Here is a 16,599-nt window from a genome sequence, read left to right on the forward strand (position 1 = left end):
CAGGTAAATCAGTTGCTATAAATAACATTTTTAATAATGCTGTTTCAGGCATTGTATTTATTGTCTCATGTCTCAAGAAGACATGATTTTATATAAAGAGACAAAATAATATCGAAAAGTGAAGCTCCTGATAAAGCTCAGCAGGTGTGGCAGCCTCTGTGAAGAGAAATCAAAGCTAACATTTTGGGTCCGGTGACTCTTCCTCGGAACTGATAGCAGCTAGGAAAATGTTGATAGGGTGGTGGGAGGGGTAAGGAGTAAAAGGTAGGGAGAGAGCCCAAAGAGAGAGAAGAACAGTTGGATAGACAAAGGAGCCAATAATGATCTGGCTGGGAGGGTGAATAGTTGTTAATGGAAACTGTTAGTGGCTAACAATAGATATTGTCTGCCATTACACACTATGTGATGATAAGGCCTGATGTGTGTGGTAGGGGGCTAGGACATTGGGGAGTTCAGGCCCTAAAATTATTGAACTCCATTTTGAGTCCATAGGCCTGCAGCATCCCCAAGGGGAAAATGAGATGCTGTTGTTCCAGCTTGCGCTGAACTTTGTTGGATCACTGCAGCAAGCCTGAGACTGATGGCCTGAGAACAAGGTGGGGTGTTAAAGTGACAGGCAACTGGAAGCTCAGGGTCGTTCTTTTTGCTGGCAGAATGTAGGTATTCTGTGAAGTGATCACACAATCAATGCTTCATTTCCCTAACCACATTGGGAGCAGTGAGTGCAGTCAACTAGATTGTGGGAAGAGTCAAAAGTGTGACACTGGAAAAGCACAGCAGGTCAGGCAGCATTCGAGGAGCAGGAAAATTGATGTTTCGAGCATAAGCTCTTCTTCAGGAATGTCCTGATCAGGACTGTAGGAACTGCAGGTAAAGTGCTACTTCACCTGGAAGGTGTGTTTAGGCCCTTTGGAGGGAGGAGGTAAATGGGCAAGTGCTCTTGGGCAGTTGCGGGGGAAGGTGCCATGGGGCTGTGGAGAGGAGTGGTGTTTGGAGTGAAGGAAGAGCACACCAGGGTGTCCTGGAGGGACCAGTCCCTGTGGAAGTCAGACAAGGGATGTGAGAGGAATATGTGTCTGATGGTGGCATCTCACTGGAGGTGGTGAAAGTTGCTGCTGAGCCTATGGATGTGGATGCTTCTGGGATGGTAGGTAAGGGCAAGAGGAACTCTATCGCTATTCCGCAAGTGAAGGTGGGAGGAAGTGAGGGCGGAAGTGCAGGAGATGAGTCAAACCCGGTTGAGGCCCCTGTGGACAATAGTGCTGGGAATAGTCAGTTGTGGAAGAAGGTGGAAATTTCGGAGGCTCCCTTTGTCAAAGTTGGCTTCATCGAAACATATGAGATGGAGGAACTAGGAGAATGGAATGGAGTCTTTACAGGGAACAGGATCTAAATTCCCCTATGTCCTCGCCCCCTACCAGGCCTTGTTATCATGTAGCATGTCATTATGCACCTATTGTTAGCCACCAACAGTCTCCATTAACAGCTATTCATCCTCCCAGTCAGATTGTTATCAACTCCTTTGTCTATCCAACTGTTCTTCTCTCTCTTTGCGTTCTATCCATACCTATTGTTTACTCCTTACCCCTTCACTCCACTCTATCTTCTGCATATAAACTGGCGTTTCCCCAGCTAGCATCAGTTCTGGGGAAGGGTCACCAGACCCAAAGTGTTAACTTTGATTTCTCTGCACAGATGCTGCCAGACCTGCTAAGCTTTTCCAGCAACTTCTGTTTTTGTTTCTGATTTACGGCATCCACAGTTCTTTCAGTTTTTAAAATATTATTCAAATTTAGAAGTGAAGCTTTTTGGGAACCTAGATTGCTCAGTAATGCCCAATTGGGTTCTCCCAGGACCACTCAGCTCTTGACTTAATTACAGCATTGGTGTAAACATGGGCAATAGGAGCTGAAATCCATAGGGAAGGTGAGCATCACCGCCCTTCACATCAAAACAGCATTTGAATGAATTTGGAATAAAAGAGCCCACACAGTGGGTGGGGGCTGCTTTGCAGTGGGGAGGAGGATGCAGGAGAATGTGAATGGGAATGTTGCTCTCTGCTAGTTGAAGTGCTTGTAGGCAGCAACACCTAGATATTATCCAAGCTTGGGTTGATAAGTGACAAGTAACATTTGGGACAACAAATGTGACAATGACCACTTCACACAAAAGCAAATCTCAACATCTCACTTCTTTCAATAGCATTGCTGTCATGTAAATTTAAAAATTATTCATTCAGAGCTCTTGGGCTTCATTTACTGGGCCAACATTCATTGTCAATCCCTAATTGCTTTCGAGAAGGTGGTGGTGAGCTGCTTTCTTGAACCACTGCAGTCTGTTTGGTGCTGCTGTTAATGAGGGAATTCCGGGATTTTGACCCAGAGACACTGAAGGAATGGGAATCTATTTCCAAGTCAGGATGATGAGAAGCTTGCGGCTGTAGTGTTCTCATGCATCAGCTGCCCTTGTCATTCTCAATGGTAGAGATTGTGGGTTTGGAGGGTGCTGTCTAAGGAGTATTGATGGATTTCTGCATAGTGTCAAAATGGTAGCACTGGTTCTGTGCATTCTGCATGCACGTAATAAAGACGATGGCGATTTTGTTCACTGGCTTTGTTTCTTTGTACACCTGACATGCACTAATCATGGACTTGGATGCAACCAGATCAGATGTGCTCTTGGATACCTGTTGTATAAACATTATCACAAATTGACTCCCACATGCCAACTGTGAAATGAGTACCTTTCGGCAACTCAACTTGTACTAAAATGAGGATAAACTATAAGACATGTTGATTAAACTTGGCATGTATTTGAACTGTTTTGAAATGACGGGTTTAACGTGGAATTGTTTTCTTCGTAGTGAACTTTAAAAAAGGGACTTTAAAATCCAGCTCACTGTGGCACTGCAGACTAACTCCCAGTGAACATGGTTGCAGCACCTGAGCTTCCTTCTTTTGTGAAAAATGCTCGGAGTGAAAATCCATGTGAAATTACCACTTCTGGAAAAACTAGACCATTATATTCAGAATAGTTGAATTTATTAACGCGCAAAATGGCTGTGTGGCATAAATAAGGGGCTGTTGTTAGTCTCGTGACAATGTTATTTCAATTGCATGTTTTGATTCAGAGAAAACCTGGTTTGCATGAGGAAGCTTATTATTTTTGCTATGAACGCAAGTTTAAATGCTGGGGGAACACCTGAATTATAACATTATCATTGAGGGAATTAATAAAGTGAATTTCACATGAACGTTTTATTTTTCTCCTTCTATTTGCAGTGAAGTCTTGCTCCATCTTTTTATTTTTTGCCTTGCTAAAAACTTGATGATGCTTCTGCCTCTGGGTTCTCTACTCACATGTCTGCTCTCAGTGCTCAGCTATACTTCTTTCACCAGAAGAAGGATAATCATACCTCATTAAACAGTTGAAATGCAGAGTATCACTGTTTTATATTTTCCCATTTTTGCTCATTTGTCATTCCCAATGCCTCTCCACAGTTTCGTTTTGGGTGCTGGAATCTTCAGCCACAGTGAATGAATTCTCTTGTTGTACTCCAAGACAAAATAACTCCAATGGGAAGACTGCCTTATTTTGGGATTCTAAAATCAATTTATGTCTACACCAGAACTGCACTCTAATCGTAGACTAGACGCAGTATATGAAGACAATTGTGATAAAATAAATTCTAATCAATGGATGACAATAGGAAACAGCACTATATTGTGACACACCTAACAGCTGGAAAGGAAAACTTTTAAGGATTATTGGGTGCAGGAAAAACCTGAGGCAACCTCGTTAAAAATTCTTTGACAAGAGGCTCCCAGGCAAGAGATTTAGCAGCTGCAGCACCAAGGGTGTTAATATTAAGCCTTACCCAATTAAGGTTTTTTTTTCTTGGCCACCTGCCACAAAGCTCATGGTAGTATTAGCTCCCTGGTCGTATTGCATACAGAATTCTTTTGTAAACCCTCTCATTTTCATACTTGTGAGTTCATAGCAATGTAATTTAATCTTTATTTGCCCTGTCACAGATGTCTACTTACCTCTTTACACTTGATAAGGAGGGGAAATAAGATTCAATACTGATGGTCTCAATTCAAGCAAATTTCCTGTGCTAGCCAGAATAAACTAAAACAGATGAACAGGTACCAATAGACAACCACTGTTAAGTAGCTCAGTCTGCACGCGCGAGACGTCCAGTTACTCTGCTCGGACTGAATCAGAAGTTGCAATTTTCTGTTCCGGAAGGTAGGAGGAAAGCCTAGTTGTAGCTGGAAAGAGTTCAGTCGATTATCAGAGACAGCATGTGTGCTCCTCTTGGTCCTACAATTCTCTAGAAACATCTGCCTGTGACAATTTATGTCCTTTCTCCAATGGTCTCTTTATTTTTATAATCTGCTGAAGTATCATTCAGTTGCAGTTTTAAATAGTATTGGGGGTTTCAGATTTTTGAATGAATTTCTGGATGAACTCGCTGCTGCGTTGGAGCATTAGGGCCTTGGTGCAACTTTGCCCAGGAGCTGCACACCACTGAGTATAACTGGCATAGTGTGTGTTAAGTTAGAACACACTGGAAGAACTTCAAAAATCTAACAGAAAACTCACGCACATGGCTATAAACAAGTTATTCCTTCCCAAGTGTAACTAAGCCATAGCTTGGTATATCCATGGTGACCATATATACCAGTATTTAGCACTGATGGATTGTTAGTGGTGCTACTTTGATTTATAAGCCTGAAGACATTTCTCGACTTTTCCTTCCCCTTGACTAATCGATGCATGAGCCCAAATTCAGTGTAGCATCACACTACATACCAAAAGGCTTGCAAGATTGATGGCTGACAGCAGCCCAGTAGACACGATTAATACATTGTTTTGAAAAATATTTGATCAGGTGCCTCTCAAAGGGCTACTCCACAACATCTTATGAAATCACTTGTTTTGTAACCATTACCGATGTCTATTCCAGAAATTGCATCATTCACTTCACCGTCTCTCCTGCTTTCAAGACAAAATAATAGTTTGATGCCATTAACATTCTATTAATGTTAACCTTCCCATCTAGCTTCAGATGTTCCTGTCTTCCCTTGTTTTAATTATTTGTTATCAGCTCAATACAATTGCAGTAATAGTGTCAGCGAAATTCATTAGTGCAATTACTATGCGAACATTATAACAACGCACAACTTTACAGGATTGCAGTGGTGTCCTTTCTGTTCCCGAAATAAACCAATCATGTTGAGGAAAGACACAACACTAACTGACTCAAAATTTGGTTTCTAGACTGTTTGCTATTCATTCCTGGATTGAGGATCACTGGTAAAGCTAGCGTTTATTATACATTCCTTTTCACTTGCACTCTATAGTTTATGTGATTAGGAATGTTGAAATAATCTATGGCCTAAACCACAATTACACTTTTAAAAATTATATTATACAAATGTTCCAGTTGGGAGAAACAGAAAATTATTCCACTAACAGTTTGATATAGAAACTAATGCCGCCTTTATTCGTGACATTTACACTGGGCATAAGTTCTGAGGGCTGCTATATTGTGTGTGTGTGTGTCTGCCAGTGTCTGTGTGTGTTCTGTCTCTTCCAACAGTTTTTGCCAGTACTTCTTGGGTCTTGAGCAACTAGCAGCAACATCTGTTGGAGATTTGTGTAATTCCATCTGTTAGACAGTGAATACATTTTAACAATTTCAAAATAATGCTATCGTGGTGCTAAGGCAGTTGTATTGCTTTGGTTCAAATGTAAATGTTCCCCTTTTTGAAATTGCCACTAATTATTTTGCACGTTTAGTAAATAGCAAAAACCAAAAGTGACTATTGATACCAGCAACACACGCTGTGACACAGTTTTTATCATTTTTCTTGGACTATTCCACCTTGCTGTTTCTATCCATTTGATTTGCCTTTATGATAAATGTGAATCAATTTTGTGAGGACGACTGTAGCTCTGATATTAGAGATTAAATCAGCAGACTTCAACATCTTACATTCCCAGAAATCTTCAGAATTAAATCTTCAATCATTCTTAATGAGGACTGTTTGCTGGCTATGTTTTTTAAAAAACTAACTGCTATAGTTACGTTTTGTCATATTACCTGACGGTTACTGGGGACCTATCAAATAAGGCAATTTAAATCATAGTGATTAGATCTTGAGTTTTGCAGTTCCATCCAAAACCAACGTTATCTCTAAAGATACAGGAGACAGGCAGAGCAGGCAAAGGCTAGCTGAGGAAAGAAGGTGGTATTATGCCTTGTTCCTCAGAGGAATCCCTGGGAATTGACCTAGGACACGTGGAATTGGATTCGCTATCAAACACAAACTCACTAACTGGATCTTAGACCTCTCTTAGCATCAACAACCGCCTCACGACTCTCCTTCTACAGCAGCAGGGAGCAGTTATGAGTGCCGATGCTCCAACCCTGGAGAGCATACTCCCCAACAGAAAACTTTCCTCCTGGAGATTTCAAGGCCAGGATTGAAAAGGACAGCCAACTCTGGAATGGAAAAGTCTGAGTCAGGAATTGCAGCTCACTAGCTCACCAAATGTGCAGAACACCAGTTGGTCATCACCAACATGCTGTTCCACCAAAAATACAAGTTCAAGACTTCTTGGAGTGATCTGCGCACAGAGCACTGGAGCATGTGATTGACTACTTCATTGTTTGATCCCAAGCACAAAAGGATGTCCTCATCCCCAAAGTCCTTATTACCTCATGACCAGTGCAGATGACTGTAGGACAGATCATGGGCTTATTTGCTTTTCTATGTCCATCAAATGCCAACAGAAGTAGCTGAAGATGAAGAAGCAGTTCAGGATAAAGCTTCACATTAAGCAGCTTGAACAGCCATGCAGACTTAGGAACTTCGAACAATGTCTTCACCTAAATCTCCAAAGTGTGCATTTTAATGAAGTGGAGAAAATCTGGAAAGAGGTGAAAGCAGCCTTCATTTCATGGTATGAAGAAACCATTGGGAAAAGACCAGGAAAGACCAAACCTGTTTCAATGAGAACAACCACATCATCTAAACTCTCGACAAGAAGAGGAAAGTTCTTCATGCATGGCAACACAACCTCACCAGTGAGGCAAACAGGAGAACTCCTCAATCAGAGTTCCAGGGAAGAACGAGGGAAGTCGAGAACCAATGGAAGACTGAGAAAATGAGCTGCACCCGGAATTTTTTCAGTAATATAGGGACACAACACCCATGCCCTCAAACCAATGTGGAATAAGGATAGAACCCTTCAGAAAGTCAGAGAAAACATCAGCCTTCAATGGAAAGATCACTTTGTATTGTGGTTTAGGAATTCTTCAGTCGTTGAAGATTTGTGTTAGGAAATTCCCCAACACCTCATCAAAGATGATCTTGACACACACCTTGTGTGGCAGAAATTGAAGCCTCCATTAGACACACACGGAATGGAAAAGCTGCAGGAGTACCATATCACAGAATCCCTACAGCATGGAATCAAGGCATTCTGCCCAGCAAGTCTACACCGAACCTTCAAAAAGGATACCAGCCTGACCCATACCCTATTGCTATAGCCCTGCATTTTCCTGTGGCTAATGCACCAAACCCACACATCCCTGAACGCTGTGGGTAGTTTAGCATGGCCTGTTTACATAACTTGCACATTTTTGGACTGTGAAAGGAAACTGGAGCAGCTGATAGAGACCCACGCAGGCACTGGGAGAACGTGCAAACTCCACACAGTCAGTCACCTGAGGATGGTATCGAATCAGAGTTCCTGACACTGAGGTAGCAGTGCTAACTAATGAGCCACTGTGCCACACTATGGTAGAGCTTACCCATCACTTCCATCAACTGTTGCTGAAAGTCTGGGGCAAAGAAGAAATCCCTACTGATCTCTGGGATTCTACCATCGCCATTATCTTCAAGGAAGGACACCAAGTGGACTGTGGGAACTACTGAGGTACTCCACATCACTGCGAAGCTCATGACCAAAATCCTCACTAGGCACCTTCTCTCACATAGAAAATCCTTCTTGAAAGCCAAAGTGGCTTTTGACCAAGCCATAGAATTGTAGACAGGATTTTCACTGCTCAGCAACACCTTGAGAAATGCCAGGGGCAACACTCAACCACAGTACATGGCCTTTGTCGATCTGACCGAAGCTCATGATCTGGAATCTGAGCTTCAAACACTGCGGCACATCCGGGAGGGGGAGAGTTACCTGGACGCTTTGTTTCAGGAGGCAGTCACACCTGGGAGATTAAGTAATTCACATTCAGCTAGTGACCAGGGACATCAGAGTGTGACTGTAAGTGAGGCAGGTAGGGGGAACCTGAGTTCAGGAGTGGAGGAGCCTCAACCCTTGACCTTGACCAACAGGTACGAGATTCTTGCTCCCTGTTCAGATGAGGAAAAGGGCTCTGGACAGGATGAGCCAACTGACCAAGGCACCATGGTGCAGAAGGCCATTCAAGAGGGGGGAGTTAATAGACAAGTAGTGGTTATAGGGGATTCTATAATGAGGGGGACAGATAGTATCCTTTGCAAGCTGGATCGGGAGTCTCGCATGGTGTGTTGTCTGCCCGGTGCCAGGGTGCGGGACACCTCCGATCGGCTTGAAATAATATTGGAGTGGGAGGGGGAGGATCCAGTTGTTGTGGTCCACATTGGTACTAACAACATAGGCAAAGCTAGGGTGGAGGACCTGTTTGGGGATTACGAAGCATTGGCAGGAAATTGAAGCACAGGTCCTCAAGGGTCATAATCTCCGGATTACTGCCCGAGCCACGTGCCAATTGGCATAGGGACAAGAAAATTAGGCAAGTAAACACGTGGCTAAGGGATTGGTGTGGGAAAGAGGGATTCCACTTCATGGGGCATTGGCATCAGATTTGGAACAGGGGGGATCTGTACCGTTGGGACGGTCTCCACCTGAACCAATCAGGTACCAATGTTCTAGCGAAGAAGATAAATAGGGTGGTCAGTAGGACTTTAAACTTCTGAGTTGGGGGGAAGGGAAAGTGAAAGCAACAGGGAGTATGGAGTTAAGTGGAAAGATAAGCAGCAGGATAGCATGTGTCCAGGCGGATTTAAAATTGAGGCAGACTGGGAATGCAGAAAAAAGGAAGGATAACTTAGGACATTTTATGACTTCCAAGATCTCTAATGATAAGAAAGTTAGCATTCAGGCACTTTACCTGAACGCTCGTAGCATTCGTAACAAAGCAGATGAATTAAAGGCATAGATCATAGTGAATGATTATGATGTGGTAGGCATCACAGAGACTTGGTTACAGGGGGGTCAGGACTGGCAGTTAAACCTCCAAGGATTTTCAACTTATCGAAAATACAGGGAGGTCAGCAGAGGGGGTGGGGTTGCCTTGTTAGTTAAGAACAAAATTAAATCTATGACACTGAATGACATAGCGTCAGATGATGTGGAGTCTGTGTGGGTGGAATTGAGGAACCACAAAGGCAAAAAAACCAAAGTGGGAGTTATGTACAGACCTCCTAACAGTGGTCAGGACCAGGGGCACAACATGTACCAGGAAATAGAGAAGGCATGTCAGAAAGGCAAGGTCACAGTGATCATGGGAGACTTCAATATGCAGGTGGACTGGGTAAATAATGTTGCCAGTGGATCCAAATAAAGGGAATTCATGGAATGCTTACAGGATGGCTTTTTGGAACAGCTTGTCATGGAGCCCACAAGGGAGCAGGCTATTCTGGACCTAGTGCTTTGCAATGAACCAGACTTTATAAAAGATCTTAAAGTAAGGGAACCCTTAGGAAGCAGCGATCATAATATGGTAGAGTTCAGTCTGGAGTTTGAAAGAGAGAAGGCAAAATCAGATGTAATGGTGTTACAGTTAAATAAAGGTAATTATGAGGGCATGAGAGAGGAACTGACAAAAATAGACTGGAAGCAGAGGCTAGCGGGGAAGACAGTAGAGCAAAAATGGCAGGAGTTTGTGGGTATAATTAAGGACACTGTACAGAGGTTCATCCCAAGAAAAGAAAGATTATCCAGGGAGGGATTAGATAGCCATGGCTGACAAAGGAAGTCAGGAAATGTATTAAAGAAAAAGAGAGATCTTATAAAGTGGCCAAGAGCAGTGGGAAATCAGAAGATTGGGAAGGCTACAAAAACAGAGGATAACAAAGAGAGTAATAAGAAAGGAGGGGATCAAATATGAAGGTAGGCTAGCCAGTAATATTAGAAATGATAGTAAAAGTTTCTTTCAATACATAAGAAACAAACGACAGGCAAAAGTAGACATTGAGCCACTTCAAACTGATGCTGGAAGCCTAGTGATGGGAGATAAGGAAATAGCAGTAAAACTTAACAAGTACTTTGTGTCAGTTTTCACAGTGGAAGACATGAGTAGTATCCCAACAATTAAAGGGAGTCAGGGGACTGAGTTGAGTATGGTTGCCATTACAAAAGAAATAGTGCTAGAAAAGCTAAAAAGTCTGAAAGTTGATAAATCTCCTGGCCCCGATGGGCTACATCCTAGAGTTCTGAGAGAGGTGGCTGAGGAAATAGCGGAGGCATTGGTTGAGACCCTTCAAGAGTCACTGGAGTCAGGGAAAGTCCCGGATAATTGGAAGATCGCTATTGTAACCCCCTTGTTCAAGAAAGGATCAAGACAAAAGATGGAAAATTATAGGCCAATTAGCCTATCCTGGGTTGTTGGTAAAATTCTAGAATCCATCATTAAGGATGAGGTTTCTAAATTCTTAGAAGAGCAGAGTCTGATTAGAACTAGTCAACATGGATTTAGTAAGGGGAGGTCATGCCTGACAAACCTGTTGGAATTCTTTGAAGAGGTGACAAGTAGGTTAGACCAGGGAAACCCAGTGGATGTGGTCTACCTAGACTTCCAAAAGGCCTTTGATAAGGAGCCACACGGGAGGCTGCTGAGCAAGGTGAGGGCCCATGGTGTTCGAGGTGAGCTAGTGGTATGGATTGAGGATTGGCTGTCTGACAGAAGGCAGAGAGTTGGGATAAAAGATTCTTTTTCGGAATGGCAGCTGGTGACGAGCAGTGTCCCGCAGGGTTCAGTGTTGGGGCCACAGCTTTTCGCATTATATATTAATGATCTGGATGAAGGGACTGGGGACATTCTAGTGAAGTTTGCAGATGATACGAAGTTAGGTGGACAGGCAGGTAGTACTGAGGAAGTGGGGAGGCTACAGAAGGATCTAGACAGTTTGGGAGAGTGGTCCAAGAAATGGCTGATGGAATTCAACGTGACCAAATGCGAGGTCTTGCACTTTGGCAAAAAGAATAAAAGCATAGACTACTTTCTAAACGGTGAGAAAATTTGTAAAGCCAAAGTACAAAGGGATCTGGGAGTGTTAGTCGAGGATTCTCTAAAGGTAAACATGCAGATTGAGTCTGTGATTAAGAAAGCGAATGCAATGTTGTCACTTATCTCAAGAGGGTTGGAATATAAAAGCACCGTTGTGCTACTGAGACTTTATACAGCTCTGGTTAGGCCCCATTTGGAGTACTGTGTCCAGTTTTGGTCCCCACACCTCAGGAAGGACATACTAGCAGTGGAACGTGTCCAGCGGAGATTCACACAGATGATCCCTGGAATGGTTGGTCTAACATATGAGGAACGGCTGAGGATCCTGGGATTGTATTCATTGGAGTTTAGAAGATTAAGGGGAGACTTAATAGAGACGTACAAGATAATACATGGCTTGGAAAGGGTGGACGCTAGGAAATTGTTTCCGTTAGATGATTAGAATTAGAGGGGGTAAATTCAGAACAGAAATGCGGAGACATTTCTTCAGCCAGAGAGTGGTGGGCCTGTGGAATTCATTGCCGTAGAGTGCAGTGCAGGCCGGGACGCTAAATGTCTTTAAGGCAGAGATTGATAGATTCTTGTTGTCTCGAGGAATTAAGGGCTACAGGGAGAATGCGGGTAAGTGGAGTTGAAATGCCCATCAGCCATGATTGAATTGCGGAGTGGACTCAATGGGCTGAATGGCCTTACTTCCACTCCTATGTCTTATGGTCTTATGGTCTTATGGCTTTGGACTCAGTCAATCAGGAAGTGCTGTGGAAAACCCAGTCAAAGGCTGACTCTCCTCCACTCCAAGCTGTTGGTTATAATCCTCACCGATGGTAATATGACAGAATCCTTTTGAAGTTAAGACAGGGGTCAAGCAGGATGTGTCATCAGGCCGCCTCCCCTCCCACCCGCTTTCTCCATCTTCATCACCACCATTCTTCTTGTTGTCAAACACAAGCTTCCGAGTGGCGTGGACAGGATGGACATAACTTTTCAACCTTCACTGGTTGGAATCCAAGATGAAAACAACACTGACCTTGCTGGTGGAACGTCAGTACAGTCAGGTTCTGTTACAACGTGCATTTAGAGTCATAGAGTCATAGAGGTGTACAGCACGGAAACAGACCCATCAGTCCAACCCGTCCATACCAACCAGATATCCCAACCCAATCTAGTCCCACCTGACAGCACCCGGCCCATATTCCTCCAAAACCTTCCTATTCATATACCCATCCAGATTTCTTTAAAATGTTGCAATTGTACCAGCCTCCATCACTTCCTCTGGCAACTCATTCCATACTCGTACCACCCTCTGCGTGAAAAGTTTGCCCCTTAGGTCTCTTTTATATCTTTCCCCTTTCACCCTAAACCTATACCCTCTAGTTCTAGACTCCCCCACCACAGGGAAAAAAAACTTTGTCTATTTAGCCTATCCATACCCCTCATGATTTTATAAACCTCTATAAGGTCATCTCTCAGCCTCCGATACTCCAGGGAAAAACATCCCTAGCCTATTCAACCTCTATGTGATTGAAGAATTTAGGTCATTATTTGTAGAATGCAAACTTTCCTTACCTGTATTGTCTATAACGTGATTCTGGTCCCATTGGTTTAAATGCTGCTACTATTATGCAATTTTCTTATAACGCAGGATCACACAGGAATGGAACTACTGTGTTATTATCAGAATAGACTGTGTGTATGTGGGTGACAGTATCACCTCTGCTTTCTTGGAAGAAATCTTCAAGCATCACAGAATGCTTTTGTGGAAGCAAACCAATGAATTCAGTCTCAATGTCAAGAAGACTCGATCATTTACCAACCTGTCCCAGGTCAGATTCCGGCCCATTCCCCCATTAATGGATAAATCCTCCCAAATGTGGAATATTTCCCTTACCTAGGAAGCTACCCCTCAGCTAAAGCTGATGTCAATGGGAAGATTCAACATCACATTTGATCTGTGAGTGCTGCCTTCAGTCACCGAAGAATGAAAGTCTTTGACCGTGACATCTGTGCTTTACCAAGAGCCTGTGTATAAGGCAGGCACTCTTCCCCCTCCTCTGTCTGGCTCCAAAACTTGGGTTACATACAGACATCAAGTCAACATCCTTGAAATACCATCACTGCTATTTGAGATGGATTCTCCCCATTAGCTGGGAGGACAGATGTCCTTGAAGCAGCTAATAGAGCCAGCATCGAGGCCATGATCATCTGAAGCCGACTCCACTGGTCAGGCATGTTCTGCCAAAGCAAATCTTCACCCAGCTCAAGGAAAGCATTCGGACAAGAGAAGGTCAAAGGAATTGTTTCAAGAACTCCCTGAAGACTTTCCTCAAGAAATACAACATATATGTCAATGCGTGGAAAACCCTCATTCAGAAGAAATGGCTGGTGAAACTCCTGTACAAAGCAACACAATTCTTTAAGAAGACCTGTTGGCATGAGGAATTACAGAAAAGGAACAGGAGAAAGGAATGCTGGTGATCTTAAGGCCAAGGATCACTTCCACGTCCCAGAAACACCTTCCCAGTGTGTGGTTGGAGGTGGGGCTCTGGCATCGGGCTCATCAGTTACACAAGGACCCATAGAACCCAGGGCCAGTGACCTACAATTTCCCCAGTGGACCATCCTACTTAGCGAATGATGAACAGTGTTAATATATCAGATTGTGTGAGGGCTTATGTAGCTTCGTATACACCTATGAATTAATCTCTTCCAAGAAAAGAGGCTCTCGTTTCTTCCTTCAACACAATCCGGATATAAACAACCTCTTGCATTTGGATTCATCTGTTGTAACATCTAGCATTAGGTGACTACATAGTTATAAAAATGCAATTCTTTTCCTACCATGAGCTGGATTTAATATACCTGACTCAGTGGGTTTGAAGGTAAGACGATACATTAAATCTAGTGGGCACCATGCCACTGCCTGCTCCTATTCCCACGCAGTTTTGTAACAGGGAGAGATTTAACATCATAGAGATGTACAGCATTTCATATTCCATCTACCTGTCAGCCAATGTCAGGGCTTAATTCAGCCCCTACTTGGATTTAACTGGTGTTGGGTAAATTTGCAGCCAAGAATCAAGCCTGGCAGCTTTCTCTGCATGAGATGGTCACACAGTTAGAGATCCTCTTTATCTGAAACGCCTGACCCATTGCTCCCACATTCACCTCCCCTGCTAGCTGTTCCACTACAGACCCACACCCTCTTCACCTTCTCCTTCCTTTTCCCCTTGCTGGGCCTGTCACCTTGGCCCCAGTAGGCACCCAGACTCTTCCACTATTCCAGATCCAGCATCACGCACACCTCATACTGACAGGGATCACAGTTCCTGGTGCTGCTGCTGGTACCTTAAATTGCCAGCCTCTGCGGTTGAGTGTTGAAAAATTCTACATCAATTCAATGAATTCCTGTGAGACAGGTGAGTTTACCCCCTTCCTGCTTCCAATTTGTCCAGCCTGGGGAATGTGGACTAAAGCACTCTTGTTAGATGCAGTCCAGTGGTCTGTCAAAAACGTATCCCTACCGACTTCTAATTTTCCTGATCTATTATCATGTACTTCTCTTGATTTAAGGAGAAAAGTGGAGTGCAGGATTAGAAAAGAGTTTTCATAGGTATCAAGTATTCTGAAAGTTCTTGATGCTTGTCATTGATAGACTTGTATTGGTGTTCTTAAGATGTCGTTGAACCAAACACTTTTCTGAGAGGTGTGGCCACTTCTGACATTTTTGTGCTTTGTAAATGTTCTGCTCTAAGTGTGTAAATCCCCCACCTTTATGTGATGTTTATGAGCTGAGTACAGCCCAGTAGATGTAATTGATATTAATCTTCAGTCGAGGGAATCAAATCCAGCTTTTGGGCCTTTGCAAGTTGATTTTGCACTCCAGTTTTACAGTTCCTACAAAATGATTTCTATTTTGCGTTAATTTGAATAATAAAAACACATCTTAAAATTGCATTCTTGTTGCAACCATTTCATAATTGAATTCATAGGCTCTATGTTGATTTCATTTTTCTGCAAAATAAATGAAAAATTATTTGCCTGGGGAAAGTATTGAACACTATAGTGAGTCAAACTGTGTCGAATTCTATAGCTGCAACCTTGTCAAGCATGAAATGCTTAGAAGCTCATTATTCGCGTTCAGAGTCAGTATGCTTTTTTAAAATCCATAACTGAGAAATTATTAAAGTTAAACTGTTCTATTAATTTTGAAATGTTTCTAATTTTATTTATTTTTATTTTGTATGCCATGATAATGCTGATTCTTGGGGAGAAAGTTTACAATGTGCAAATCTGCTTATGGCGAAGGCTACAGATGGCGAATTTATTCGAGCCAGAGCTGTCTTTAATGGTATGGTCTCAGGTACAATTATTCTGGTAAGGCAGTATTTTATTTATCAACTACATTTTTTTCCCTCACAAATAAAGATAAGATGGTTCCCTGTTTTGCTGCAGCAATGTGTGGAATTAATTCAAGTGCACTGTGGTAATTTACATCATTGTGATTTGTACAATAATGTATATCAAGTGGTTCCTGTGAAAAACATGCCTGTCAATCCAAAATTCCCTTTCAAAAGCATGGCCAAAAATGTCATTGTTCATTCTGAGTTAATATAATTTTACATTTGTGATTGGCTATAGTACTGGTGGAAGACAAAGGGTTTAAAAATCTGTTTTGCTTTGGGAATGTGTTTCGTATTTCCTTGGTATAGTGTTAGAATTTAGACAATAGGCTGAGATGCACTGTATTCTCCCCATTTGGGAATGCTTTAGATGAAGCGATTTCATAAACGTACAATAATGTTAGAATATCAAATCAAAAACAATGATAAAGCATTATAACATTGTTGTAATGTTGTTTATTTATCTGAATGCTGTTTCTTCCCGAAGGTATTGTACTGAAATGATTTGATGTTGATGACACAACATTAGGAATTTGGAGCAGGTGAAGGCCACTTAGCCCCTTGAGTTTTTTTTTCATGCACAATTTTCCACATTCACTTCTTTCACCAACAACACACAGTGGCTGCAGTGAGTACCATTTACAAGATGCACTGCACTCCCCAAGACTTCACCCATGGCACTTTCCAAATCTGAGACCTCTACCCGTTATAAGGTCAAGGGCACCAAATGTATGGGATGGCCATCACTGAAACTCCCCCTCCATCCACACACCAATATGATTTGGAAGCATATTGTCATTCCTTCACAGTTGCTGGTTGATTATCATGACAGTTCTTCTGAACAACACGTTGGATGTTTCTACAACCCAAGCACTGCAGCAATCAAGAAGG

General features: G+C 42.7%; 1 protein-coding gene across 2 annotated transcripts in view; it reads left to right on the forward strand.

Annotated features, from left to right (window-relative positions):
* The window catches only part of cusr (Copper-only SOD repeat protein), a 262,102-nt gene that overhangs the window by 122,704 nt on the left and 122,799 nt on the right, over positions 1-16,599 (forward strand). For both annotated transcript variants that reach the window (XM_072557050.1, XM_072557052.1), the window contains one exon: positions 15,583-15,682. In XM_072557050.1, the coding sequence (XP_072413151.1) occupies positions 15,583-15,682 (100 nt within the window). The remainder of the gene's footprint in view (positions 1-15,582; positions 15,683-16,599) is intronic.

Source organism: Chiloscyllium punctatum, chromosome 38 (genome assembly GCF_047496795.1).
Source record: "Chiloscyllium punctatum isolate Juve2018m chromosome 38, sChiPun1.3, whole genome shotgun sequence".
NCBI classification, from domain to species: domain Eukaryota; kingdom Metazoa; phylum Chordata; class Chondrichthyes; order Orectolobiformes; family Hemiscylliidae; genus Chiloscyllium; species Chiloscyllium punctatum.